The sequence below is a fragment of the Phacochoerus africanus genome, chromosome 14 (genome assembly GCF_016906955.1).
Source record: "Phacochoerus africanus isolate WHEZ1 chromosome 14, ROS_Pafr_v1, whole genome shotgun sequence".
Lineage (NCBI taxonomy): Eukaryota > Metazoa > Chordata > Mammalia > Artiodactyla > Suidae > Phacochoerus > Phacochoerus africanus.
In genome coordinates, this window is record NC_062557.1 from 39,721,890 (window position 1) to 39,735,186 (window position 13,297).

The following is a 13,297-nucleotide window of genomic DNA, read 5'->3' on the forward strand; positions in this document are numbered from 1 at the left end:
GTATGTCAATGTGAGGAGAATTTATAAATTCAATGTAATGTCGAGTCATCCATTCCATGAACATGGTAATATCTCACTTTTGTGTAGGATTTCTTTTATTTCTCTCAATATTTTATAGTTTTCTATGTGGAATCCTTTAACATCTTTCACATGATTTATTTCTAGGTATCTGATGTGGTTTATGTTATTGTAAGTAGCATCATCTTTTACATTTTAATTTGCTAATTGTTAGAGGTATATAGAAACATGATTTTTATCAAGTGACTTTGTATCTAAATTCACTTATTATTTCTAAGAGTTAATCTGTAGATGTATACATATACAGTCCTGTTGTATAAATAATTGGAGAGTTTTATTTCTCGATTTTTTTTTTTTATACCATACCGGCAGCCTGCAGAAGTTCCTGGGCCAGTGATCAAACCCACACCACAGTTGGGACCCAAGACGTAGCAGTGACAATGCTGGATCCTTAATCCACTGAGCCATCAGGAACTCCTACGCCTTGATTTTCAATCTTTGTGTTTTTCATTTCCTTTTCTTGTCTTATCATACTAACTCGAACCTCCAGTACAAAGCCAAATAGAATCGGTAATAGCACGTATTGTTGTCTCATTCTTTATCTCGGGGGATCATTAATCATTTGGGCTCTAGCTTTTATGTAGACAATCTTTATCAAACTAAGGAGTTCTCCTTATTTTAGTTTACTGAAAAAAAATTTTTTTTTGCCTTTTTAGGGCCGCACCTGGGGCATATGGAAGTTCCCAGGCTAGGGGCTGAATCGGAGCTGCAGCTGTCGGCCTACGCCATATCAGGGGATGAAAGAGAGATAAAGGCATTCACACAGAAAATAATATTGATGACAGCATTTGAGCCCTGGGTCTAACAATGCCAGAACTTTCCCTGCATTGACAAAATACATGAAGCAATGCTTTTTTTTTTTTTTTTTTTTGCTTAAAGTACTTTGCATTGGCTGCACCTGCAACATGCAGGAATTCCCAGGCCAGGGATTAAACCCAAGCAGTGATCCCTGGCCTCACTCAGTAGCTTAAGGATCGGGCGTTGTTGTGAACTATGGTGTATGTCACAGACGCAGCTCGGATCTGGCATTGCTGTGGCTGTGGCGTCGTAGGCCGACAGCTGTAGCTCTGATTAGACTCCTAGCCTGGGAACCTCCATATGCCGAGGGTGTGGCCCTAAAAAGAAAAAAAAGAAAACCCAGCACAGTTCCGCATCCAGAGGCACCAGCACTAGCTTTATAGTCACACACCTGTTAGGTTCTATCTTACCACACGATCCATTTTCCAAAACATAAACTTTTCAGCCCATTATCCTGGCCTTTGGAATGGGTACAGAAAGAATTATCCAATTTGTCTTCCTAATCACTGATGAAAATTACTCTAGGAATTTCTGGAGCATGACAGATATAAGGAGCAAGAGAGCTAATGAAACATCCGAACTTTCCTAGGGCAAAGGGGACAATTCACAACTCGGAGAACAATCAAGTCCTTCTTTGAAATGGAGACTTCATTGTTGCTGCTATGATCCCTGGCTGAACTGACAGCCCAGGAGTTCTCAGCTCAGAACTCAACACAGTATAGAAGCGGCCCTCTGGGCCTCTAAGACACTGGTTTAATGAAGCCATAGTCCATGCATTTGATGAGACATTCCCGAGCTGTCTGAACCACTGCTGCCTTCTTCTCATCGGGCTCCTGTTTGCCCACCACGGTCAGGATCTCCAGCAGCTCACTCTCCACCAGCTTCTTGGCCAGCTCAGCATCAGCCGCCAGCAGGTTGTAGGCAATGACCAGGCCCCGGTGTTGGACAGACAGCCGATCATGTAAGCAAAGCCGCTGGAGGATCTCCAACCACTGAGTCGTCTGGAGGTGGGAAGGAAGATAGGGAAGGTTGGAAGAATCAGTGAGGGGGTGGTGGTGGGGGAACACTGAGAATGGAGATTTGGGGCCAGATAAACAGAAGGCATTGGCCAGGCTCAGATTCTGAGCTCTGAAAGGACAAGCATACATCTGGTTTTCTGTGTGGGACCAAGCATATGCCTACTGAGCTCCTTGGGACCAGCTGGGTAACCCCCATCTCCTTCCCAGGGCGAAAGCAGGAGTTGGAGAACTAGAAGGAACTCCAAATAATCCAATCCCTTTCATTTTATAAGTGGAGGGACAGGTTCAGGGAGAAAAGAAGAACTTAGCTATGGTCACAGTAAATAGTAGAGAATAAACATCCACCCATCCATTTATTTATTTATTTTTTTAATGGGCTCAGCCTGGAATTTTGTGGTGGGTTTTTTTGTTTTGTTTTGTTTAGGGCAGCACCCCTGGCATATGGAGGTTCCCAGGCTAGAAGTCCAGTCAGAGCTGTAGCCGCCAGCCTACACCACAGCCACGGCAACTCCGGATCCTAGCTGCATCTGCAACCTATACCACAGCTCATGGCAACACCAGATCCTTAACCTACTGAGCGAGACCAGGGATCGAACCCGAGTCCTCATGGATGCTAGGATCCATGTTTGTTAACCACTGATCCACAATGGAAACGCCTTTTTTTTTTTTTAATTTTTAAAATTTTTATTAGAGTACTGTTGATTTACAGTGTTGTGTCAATTTCTCCTGCACAGCATGGTGACTCAGTCATTCATATATATACACACACACACACACACATTCTTTTTTTTTTTGTCTTTTTGCTATTTATTGGGCCGCTCCCGCGGCATATGGAGGTTCCCAGGCTAGGGGTCAAATCGGAGCTGTAGCCACCGGCCTACGCCAGAGCCACAGCAACGCAGGATCCGAGCTGCGTCTGCGACCTACACCACAGCTCACGGCAACGCTGGATCGTTAACCCACTGAGCAAGGGCAAGGACCGAACCCGCAACCTCATGGTTCCTAGTGGGATTCGTTAACCACTGCGCCACGACGGGAACTCCACACACACATTCTTTTTCTCATACTACCTTCCATCATGTTCTCTCCCCGGAGATTGGATATAGTTCCCTGTGCTATACTGTGTGTAGGACAGCTGTTTAATTTTTAAGCATCATGAGACGCAGAGGGACAGGCCCACTGCATGTCTGAGTGGAACGAAGATGGAGGGTGCTCAGAAAGAAGGATTCTGACCCTGAGCGCATGTGCACTGCCTGTTTCTGCCATCCCAGGAGTCCTTAGAGACCTGCCCTAGACATGCACTCCACCAGCTCTGACTTCAACTTGAATTAACACTGGAATCTGGGAGTTCCCCTAGTGGCTCAGTGGAAACAAATCCAACTAGCAACCATGAGGCTGTGGGTTCTATCCCTGGCCCCGCTCGGTGGGTTAAGGATCCAGCGTTGCCGTGAATTGTGGGGTAGGTCACACACGTGGCTCAGATCCCAAGTTGCTGTGGTTGTAATGTAGGCCAGCAGCTGCAACTCTAATTCAGCCTCTAGCCTGGGAACTTCCATATGCCAAAGGTGCGGCCCTAAAAAGCAGAAAAAAAAAAAAAAAAAAACCCTGGAATCTGGACTGTATCTTCTCCTCCAATCCCAGTTGTGACGCAGCCCAATCACATGTGCTAGACCCCTCTGATCACCCCAGGAGACAGAGATGGAGCTGAGAAGAGAACTAGGAGGCTTGCCACATTCAACAGACACACATGGGCAATAGAGTAGAACAGTTATCAGCATGGGTTTTGGAGTCAGAGGGCCTTAGTGCTCAGGTCCCAGCACAGCCACTTACCAACTCCATGGCCTTCGCTAGATTATTTAACCTTTCCAAGCCTCAGGAGCCTCGTCTGTCATCTGCTATGCCTACCTCCTAACACTATGATGAATTAGTGATCGGATGCATGGAAAGGGCTTAGCATGGGGCTGGAGCATAGCAAGGGCCCAGCAGTACAAGTGGACAGGAATGATACTTTTAGGCACTAATCCAACGATTTCCCCTTCCTCATACCTGTTACCCTTCACTAGTCAGTGCAGATAACCTTTTTACATGCACTGCTCTCAGATAGGGAGACAGACACAGAGAGGAAGAAAAGCAAATTATTGCTTCTGATTTTTTTTTTTTTTTTTGCTTTTTTAGGGAAGTTCCCAGGCTAGGGGTCGAATCAGAGCTGTGTAGCTGCTGGCCACAGCCACAGCCACAGCCACAGCAACTCAGGATTGGAGCCACGTCTGGAACCTACACCACAGCTCTCAGCAATGCTGGATCCTTTAACCCACTGAGCAAGGCCAGGGATCAAACCCACATCTTCATGGGTCTAGTCAGTTCATTACCGCTAGGCCACAATGGGAACTCCCCACTTCTAAACTTCTAGGCAGACTTTTATAAGCTCTGCACTGAGACTCCTACCACAAGGAAAGGAAGGGAAGGTTCAGCTAGCCGTGGCAGGGTTCAGGGAAAGATTTAACGCTGATGGATAACTGACCACTGCCTGGAATAGGAATGCAGCCAGGATTTCTGAGCCCCTTGGGAGGACAGAAGAAGTGGCCAGGTGTGGGCTGCAATCAGGAAGGATTCCAGTCCTCTCCTAACTGGCTGTGTGGCCTTGGGCTATTCTGAGCTCAGTTTCGTCTTCCTACATAAGGGTAATAAAAATCATGCCCACCGCACAGGGGTGTGGAGAGGATGGAATGATGCAATAGATGGAAACACCTGGAGCAGCGCCTGGAGCACAGTAAGAGGAGGGGTCACACAGCGCCCTGTGGGAGGCCTCATGACAGGGGTGTGTGACCAGTTACTTCAGCAGAAGCTGCTTTAGGGCAGCAGCCTTTGGTCCCTGGACTGGCAGCACCTCACCTCTGATCTGCCGAATCAGAATATCTTGGGGAAATGTTTTAGCCCGCCCTCCAAGTGACTCTTAGACACCTTACAGTTTTGAAAAGCTTGCCTTAAGGAAAATGCTGAAGGCCAAGGCCAAGGACCAAGCAGGATGAGAGAGACCCCTCCCCCAATGCCGGGGCAGCAAAAGCCCCTGTGGAACTTAGAAAATACACAGACACACACACACACACACACACACACAGAGACACACACACACACACACACAGACACACACACACACACACACACCCCTGCCTTAAGCCAGCTATCTAAAAGAGCCTGCCTTGGGAGTTCCCGTTGTGGCTCAGTGGTTAACGAATCTGACTAGGAACCAGGAGGTTGCGGGTTTGATCCCTGGCCTCACTGAGTGGGTTAAAGGATCCAGCGTTGCGAGCTGTGGTGTAGGTTCCAGACGTGGCGCCAATCCTGAGTTGCTGTGGCTCTGGCGTAGGCCAGTGGCTACAGCTCCGATTCGACCCCTAGCCTGGGAACTTCCATATGCCGCGGGTGCAGCCCTAAAAAAGACAAAAAAATAAAATGAAATAAAAGAGCCTTCCTTGGAAGCAGACCTGCTTTAATACATCAGAATCAAGATGTTTACATTTTTCACCATCAGTGAATATGTTGGCCACGAACTAAGTCCAGCTTGAGGAAATAAGGAAAATTTCATTTTGCATCCCTGTGCTTATGACTATGTCGATATCACACCCATTACACCTACTGAGATGGCCACAGTCCCACCAAAGGGTCTGCTCATCATGTTCACTTAAGAGTCTCTCCAACCTCTTTGCCAAACCCTGGAGTGCCCCAATCACATCCATGCTTCTCTTTTTTGTTGTTTTCTTTTTACATCCGCGGCATATGGAGGTTCCCAGGCTAGGGGCTGAAACCAAGCTACAGCTGCCAGCCTACGCCACAGCCACACATCCATGCTTCTCTTGGGGAGCTCAGGGGCTCCAGGGTAGTAGTTAGTGCTGTTATTATTATTGCTATTATTCTTTATTTTTATTTATTTTTTATTTTTTTATTTTTATTTTTTATTTTTTTGTCTTTTTGCCTTTTCTTGGGCCGCTCCTGCGGCATACGGAGGTTCCCAGGCTAGGGGTTGAATCGCAGCTATAGCCACTGGCCTACACCAGAGCCACAGCAGCGCAGGATCTGAGCCGCGTCTGCAACCTACACCACAGCTCACGGCAACGCCGGATCGTTAACCCACTGAGCAAGGGCAGGGATCGAACCTGCAACCTCATGGTTCCCAGTCAGATACGTTAACCACTGCGCCAGCACGGGAACTCCATATTGCTATTATTCTTAAGTGATGAGTTACAAGCACCACCAAAGGCAATGGATGATCTGAGTTAGCACCTTAGGGAGTCCAAATAATGAGGCTAAGGAGCCGAAGCATAGAGTGTCCTCTCTTTAGGTGGTAGGAATGGATGGATACCCAGGAGCTGGGAAGGGTTACCATAGAGGGCTGGCCTCCCCTCAGGAGATCTTACAGGTGTGGCCTGGGTGTAGGGAGATTCCTGAGAACCCTCCCAACCCCTCCCTGCCCCCAGGGTCCCTCCTCACCACTTGCGTCATCTTGAAGCACAGTTTCTTATGTGCTGCTGTCAGCATGGCCAAGGCCCCCGCGGCCGCATTCTGCACCTTGTCATCATCCTCCCCGCAGAGCAGCACCACCAGCTTCAGCCGGTCATTCCCATCAGCCAGGAACCTCTCCTGTACCTGTGGGAGGCAGAGAAAAAAGTCCCCAACTGCACAGGCTGCAGAGGGAAAGAGGCATCTGCAGCCATGGGCTCCGACCCAAAATCCCTCGGAGCTTTCCTTTTTTTGTGTGTGTGTTTTTGCCATTTTCTTGGGCCGCTCCCTCGGCATATGGAGGTTCCCAGGCTAGGGGTCGAATCAGAGCTGTAGCCGCCAGCCTATGCCATAGCCACAGCAACGCTGGATCCGATCCGCGTCTGCAACCTACACCACAGCTCACGGCAACGCTGGATCGTTAACCCACCGAGCAAGGCCAGGGATCGAACCCGAAACCTCATGGTTCCTAGTTGGGTTCGTTAACCACTGCGCCACAACAGGAACTCCGGAGCTTTCCTTTGAGTGCCTACCCATGACACCTCCTCCAGGAAGTCTTCTCTGATTAGCTGGATGAAGGGGCTACAAACTCCTCCAGCTAAAAGGTTAAAGGGAATACGGGACTCTCCACCCAGCATTCGCTCTCACCTCTATTTGCCTTCAGCTATCCAGCCCTGGAAGGAGGGCAGGCACAGACTCCTGAAGGATGGATGTTGCCTGAAGAGCTGTGTTTCACATCTGTTTGGGGAAGCCTGAGATGTTTCTTCCCCAACAGATGGGCCTTCAGGGTCTGCCATAAAATGAATGTGTAGCCCCTGGAGGCACAGAGGCTCGGCAAGGTCAGGGGACCTTCAGGTGGCTTATGTGGTATTCAGGAGCTGCCATACATTCACCAGGCGAGGGATGAGACTTCTCAGGACCGGAAAGCCAGGAGAAGAGACACCCAGAGCCCAGGGTGCTGACATGGCCAAGAGTGCACCAACCCTACCCCCACCCCCACCCCCCTTTAGAGTGAAAATCTGGTTGGTTAAGTATAAGGGCATTTTGTTGGGTCGGGTGTCCTAGAAGTGGAACACCAAAGGGGTCAAAGGTCACAGCTGCCCAGGTTATAAAACCTCTACCTGCCTCTCCTTGAAGCCAGAGCAGCCTTCCTCTGAGGTAAGAGCGCGGCGATGGGCAATACAGTCCCATTTCCCGGGAAGCAGCTGCCCCCAAAGACCTACATCCCCCCGCCCCCCACTCTCTAAATGTGTCCTTGACCTGGTTCTTCTCTTAGAACATGAATGGAAGTGATGTATGTCACTTCCAGGCCACCCTGGCAGAGAGCTAGTGGGCTTTCTCCCTCCCCACGCCCATCTGAATGGAGACCACTCCCGAGGCGGCAGAAAAGGAGACGGTTCTCTTTATTTTGGAGGGGGGGATAGTTACTGATGATCGAAGAAGCCTGGATCCCCACTGGATCCCCTTCATCGCTTGGAAGGGAGTCACCTGATCCCAATGTGAGTGAGAAATGAACTTCTATCCTGTTAGGACCACTGTATATATTTTCCTTTTCTTTTTAGGGTTGCACCCTCGGCCTATGGAAGTTCCCAGGCTACGGGTCGAATGGGAGCTGCAGCCACCGGCCTACATCACAGCCACAGCAACACGGGATCCAAGCTGCATCTGTGATCTATACCACAGCTCATATCAACGCCAGATCCTTAACCCACTGAGCAGGGCCAGGGATCCAACCCACATCCTCATGGATACTAATTGGGTTCTTAACCCGCTGAGCCACAACAGGGGAACCCCATAGGCTCTCTTGACTTCTCAGAGGCCCTGGCCTTGTATCCTTTTTATGAGATTCTTCAGTAAATAACTTGGGGGACATGGCACTTCCAGCCCATCCAGCCCACGCTTTGGGGTCGAAGCCCGCTCTAAGGGATGCTATTATTTTGTACATTTTCTTTTATCGCCGTTCCCATATTCTTGGGGTCCCTACAGAGAGGGAGAGCGTCATCCAGGAAAGATTCTGGATTCCCGGGTTCTCTGGCAAAACGCTACTTTAACACCATTGTAGCAGCCCCAGTGTAGTGCCAGGCCCTGACCTTGACCTGACCCTCTAAACCTCGATCACTCTGGTCCCCGTCCCGAGCCCTCACCTCCTTGATCACCACCATGTTGCACATGCACTCGGTGGCGGCCTGCCGCAGCTGGTCATGGTTCTCGAACATGTAGTTCTCGATGTCCGGCAGGGCCTTCTCCTTAAAGATCTTCTGCCTGGGGTGGGAGGGGTGGAGGAAGAAGGCACTGAGTCCTCTGTGCCGAGCAGTCGGGGTTTGTGGCCACGAGGCGCCACGCCCCATCCTCGACCAGCAGGGTTTGGATGCCATGGATCCCTCCTCAGCTCCGGGAGGGCCACACAGGGACCCAGTTCAGCACCCTGGCCATAGCAACAGGGTCTGGGATGAACACGCCCCTCCCCCCATTGGAGATTCTTTTTTTCTTTTTTTTTTTTTTGTCTTTTTAGGGCCGCATGTGCGGCATACGGAGGTTCCCAGGCTAGGGGTCAAATCAGAGCTATAGCTGCTGGCCTACACCACAGCCACAGCAACGCCAGATCCAAGCTGCATCTGTGACCTACACCACAGCCCACGGCAACGCCGGATCCTTAACCCACTGAGCGAGGCCAGGGATCGAACCCACAACCTCACGGTTCCTAGTCAGATTCGTTAACCACTGCGCCATGAATGGGAACTCCTGTATATCTTTTTTTACTACTTCAGAAGGATGTGTCTTTACAATCTCCTTTGTACATTCATTCTGGTTTTTCCAAGCACTAACTCGAATGCCTCCCACGGTCATTTCTACCCACGGATCCTGGATCCCATCCTTAGGGCCATTTCCACCACCTCATGGGACCCCTCTCTCCACCCCTGCTCCCTCCACGCCCCGCTCACCGGAGTTTGTCACTCCGTCCAGACAGGTTGGTGAGGCCTAGGAGAGCCTCGTAGTTCTGGAGCCCATCCCTCTGTGTGTCCAGGAGACGCACCAGGGGCCGCACCACCTCATACACCTGTGGGGGAGGGGTCGAGGACAGGTGGAGACTGTTCCCTAGTCTCTGCCTTTTAGGTGCCCCCAGCTCTAGAAATTTCCAAAGCACCTGCCCACCCAATGTCTAACTCAATCTTTTTTTTTTTTTTGCTTTTTAGGCCTGCACCTGCATCATTTGGAAGTTCCCAGGCTAGGGGTTGAATCAGAGCTACTGCTGCTGGCCTACACCACAGCCACAGCCACACAAAATCCAAGTTTCATCTGAGAACTACACTGCAGCTCAAGGCAATGCTGGATCCTTAACCACTGATCAGGGCCAGGGATTGAACCCGCATCCTCCTGGATACGAGTCAAGTTCATTAGCACTGAGCCACAAAGGGACCTCCCGACTCAATCTTAAGGGATGGGGTTCCTTTCTTTACTTTGCTGATGAAGTAACTGAGTTTCCAAGAGGACAGTCTTATTAGAGGCAGAGCCAGGCCTGGAACCCACACCCCCCTGATTCATTGCCCTCTTTGTGACAGCACCATGCCCCCTCCCAGGCCAGGGGTAGGGTGTCAAGGGGAAAGGCTTGACTCCTCCCATAACCACCCCCTCCCCGCACCCGTTACCCACCCGCTCCCCGGGGAAGGCGATGTCCGGATTGGAGATGGCGGCGATCTTTGCTAGGGCGTGGGCTGCCTTCACCTTGCCCACATCTGTGCCCTCCAAAGCCAGGGGAATCAGGGCCTGCAAGGAAGGGCACAGTCACTCCTCGGTCACAGACGTGCAGAGGCCTCTCTTCCCAGCCTCCCTCTGCTGCTGCCTGTTCCATTTGAAGTTCAGGAAGACTGCAATATAGTCAACGCTGGAGCATCACAGAAAAAAAAATTTTTTTTAGGGCCGCACCTGCAGCATATCCAAGTTCCCAGGCTAAGGGGCAAAGCAGACCTGCAGCTACCAGCCTACACCGCAGTCATGGCCACACCAGATCCTAGCCACATCTGCGACCTGCACGACAGCTCACAGCAATGCTGGATCCTTAACCCACTGAGCGAGGCCAGGGATCAAACCCACATCCTCATGGATACAAGTTGTGTTCATCAATCGCTGAGACACAATGGGAACTCCAAAGCCCGCTTACCTTTTTATCTGCACCAGGCTTCCTTCCAATAGCAAGGAGGATAGATGGGATTCCACAGACTTGGGCAGAAATTGGTTTTGGGCACAGACAGTACAGAAACCTGAATGACCACATTCCAGTGGTCGAACTGGGATGGGGAGTGCATTACTCCGGGGCCAGGCAAAGAGTGTGCATGCACATACACACAGACACACACACACATGGGTGTGCTCCTGCCCAGTGGAGGGCCTTCTAGGTGAGAACCTTCTCCCACCCAATTACCTTGCCACCGCCTTGAGCCACAATGGTACCTCGGTCCTTTGGGTTGTCACACAGTGCCAGGAATACCCTGGAAGGCAGAGATCAAGGACACTCAGTTCCGAGCCCACCCTTCCCGGGCATCAGGAGGCCAACTGGTCAGACCCTGTCAAAGCCTGGAAAGTGCTACCAGCGTGCACGTGCCCTGAAACTAAGCCTGGAAGTGGACAGAAGTGGCTGGGGAGGAAGTGAGGCCTCATGCAGCTGCTAAGAGCGGCCCCATCCCTGTTTAGGGAGCTAACAAACAGCTCCCGCTGCCCACCACCCAGGAGAAACCCTTCCACGTGGAGGCAGCCCAGGACCTCTGTGACCTGGCCCTTGCCTCTCTCTCTGCTCTTATCCAGCACTACTCTCTCCTGTGCGCGCCATGCTCCACGCGCATTCCAGAACCTCGTCCTCATTCACTTATTCTCCCTCCATGCTCAGTGTCTTTGCATACGCTGTTCCCTCTGCCAGGAACCCTTCCCTCCCCTGCATTGGAGTGGCTCCTTTTTGTCCTTCAGGGTGGCCGAGAGTTGTCCCATGTTCCAGAGGCCTTCGTGACCGCCCACCACCTACCCTTCAGTCTGACCAGTTGGAGGACATGGCTTGCACCCCAACCAGCCCTCTGTATGTCCCCTATCACAGCACCCCCCGCACTGTATTGTAATCGTGAGCCTGTCTGCCCCACCCCTCACATCGGCCTGCCAGAAACTGTGCCCTTCATCTCTGGAACTGCGGGACCTGAGAACCAGCTAACCCGAATGGACAGTGACCTCTTCCCTCCCAGGGCAAACTTGCACCTGGGATGGCCGGCCAGCCATGTGGGTCCCCTTCGGGCTCCTCTCCCTGCCCCCACTGGCTCATTCCCTCATTCATTCCCACGCCCAGCCTCCTGCCTCCAGGCCCCTTGGACCCCAGCCCTGGTATGCTGCAGCCGCACCTTGCCAGCAACTCTTTGGTCTGGTCGGTGAGAATGGCATTGTCTGCTTTCACCATGCAGGCCAGTGCTGAAATGACACCAGCCTTCAGAAGCCGCTTCACCCGCATGTCTACAAAGTCCTTCTTGTCCTGGGAAGATGAAAAGGCGGCGGCAAGGAAATCAGTCGCGAAATAGAGGTGACAAGGATGGAGTAGACACAGGTATTTTTAGAAACCCCAGTAGAGGACCACAGATAACAAGGGAAACTTAGGGGCCATTGGAAGATCGCTGTAAGTAAATAAATTGCTCAAAAAAGCCATCGGAATAAGGCAGGTTTGCTTCTTTAGTGGAGCCTTGAGAATCGCCTCAGGTCATTGGGTGGGGGGGTGGGATGAGGCCTGCATGCAGAGTCAGACCAAGGCCAAGAGTTTGAGGACCACCCTTCTACGGATTTGAATGCACCCCTTACCAGATACTAAGGAGGAGCTACTACTCCCAGAAAGGAAGAGGCGGGCTTTTCCCACCCCCACCCCCACTGGATGATAAAAACTGTAGCCCACCAGATCCTTGGGGCAGAGCCTCCGTGCCTGCAGGCTTGCATCTCTCACAAGCGTCCTATCTTAATAAATCTATGTCTTGCCTATCACTTTGTCTTTCTCTGAATTCCTTCCACGTGGAGACATGAAGAACCTAAACCTCAGTGAGTCCAGACACAGGGTGAGAGATTCTAATTTAAAACCTTGGGTGGGAGTTCCCGTCCTGGCCCAGTGGTGAATGAATCCAACTAGGAACCCTGAGGTTGCGGGTTCGATCCCTGGCCTTGCTCAGTGGGTTAACGATCCGGCATTGCTGTGAGCTGTGGTGTAGGTCGCAGACGTGGCTCGGGTCCCCCGTTGCTGTGGCTGTGGCCTAGGCCGGCAGCTACAGCTCTGATTCGACCCCTAGCCTGGGGACCTCCATATGCCACGGGTGCGGCCCTAGAAAAAGACAATAAAATTTAAAAATAAAAAAAATAATAAAACCTTGGGTTCAAGTCCCAATCTGGGTTCTGGCTTGGTTCAGGCTGTTAATACTGTCAGTTTCAGAGGGAAGATCACTCATAACACCAGATGACTTATATGTTACTTTTCTTGCAAAAGGCTGGCTTTCCCTTAGGCTGCACTTGGGGGCAGGGTGGGTATGGCAGGGAGTGGATTGGAGAGGGAGCAGATGAAGCTGACACAACAATGGATCGGGTTTTGCTGGAAACCCAGGTCAGCCTGGGGGTTGATGAGTCTCTGCAGGTACTCCTCAGGGTGGCTGGGAAGAGGCTGACAGTCCTGGGCAATCTTTAAAAGCCAAATTTGTCTTTTGTCTTTTGTTGTTGTTGCTATTTCTTGGGCCGCTCCGCGGCATATGGAGGTTCCCAGGCTAGGGGTCGAATCGGAGCTGTAGCCACTGGCCTACGCCAGAGCCACAGCAACGCAGGATCCGAGCCGCGTCTGCAACCTACACCACAGCTCACGGCAACGCCGGATCGTTAACCCACTGAGCAAGGGCAGCGACCGA

General features: G+C 51.2%; 1 protein-coding gene across 2 annotated transcripts in view; it reads right to left on the minus strand.

Moving 5' to 3' along the window:
- Positions 1 to 1,231: 1,231 nt before the first annotated feature.
- The window catches only part of UNC45B (unc-45 myosin chaperone B), a 35,111-nt gene continuing 23,045 nt past the window's right edge, over positions 1,232 to 13,297 (minus strand). For both annotated transcript variants that reach the window (XM_047758518.1, XM_047758519.1), the window contains 7 exons: positions 11,771 to 11,898; positions 10,813 to 10,879; positions 10,044 to 10,157; positions 9,335 to 9,450; positions 8,537 to 8,654; positions 6,384 to 6,539; positions 1,232 to 1,877 (listed from right to left, as the gene is read on the minus strand). In XM_047758518.1, the coding sequence (XP_047614474.1) occupies positions 1,617 to 1,877; positions 6,384 to 6,539; positions 8,537 to 8,654; positions 9,335 to 9,450; positions 10,044 to 10,157; positions 10,813 to 10,879; positions 11,771 to 11,898 (960 nt within the window). In that variant the 3' untranslated portion in view covers positions 1,232 to 1,616. The remainder of the gene's footprint in view (positions 1,878 to 6,383; positions 6,540 to 8,536; positions 8,655 to 9,334; positions 9,451 to 10,043; positions 10,158 to 10,812; positions 10,880 to 11,770; positions 11,899 to 13,297) is intronic.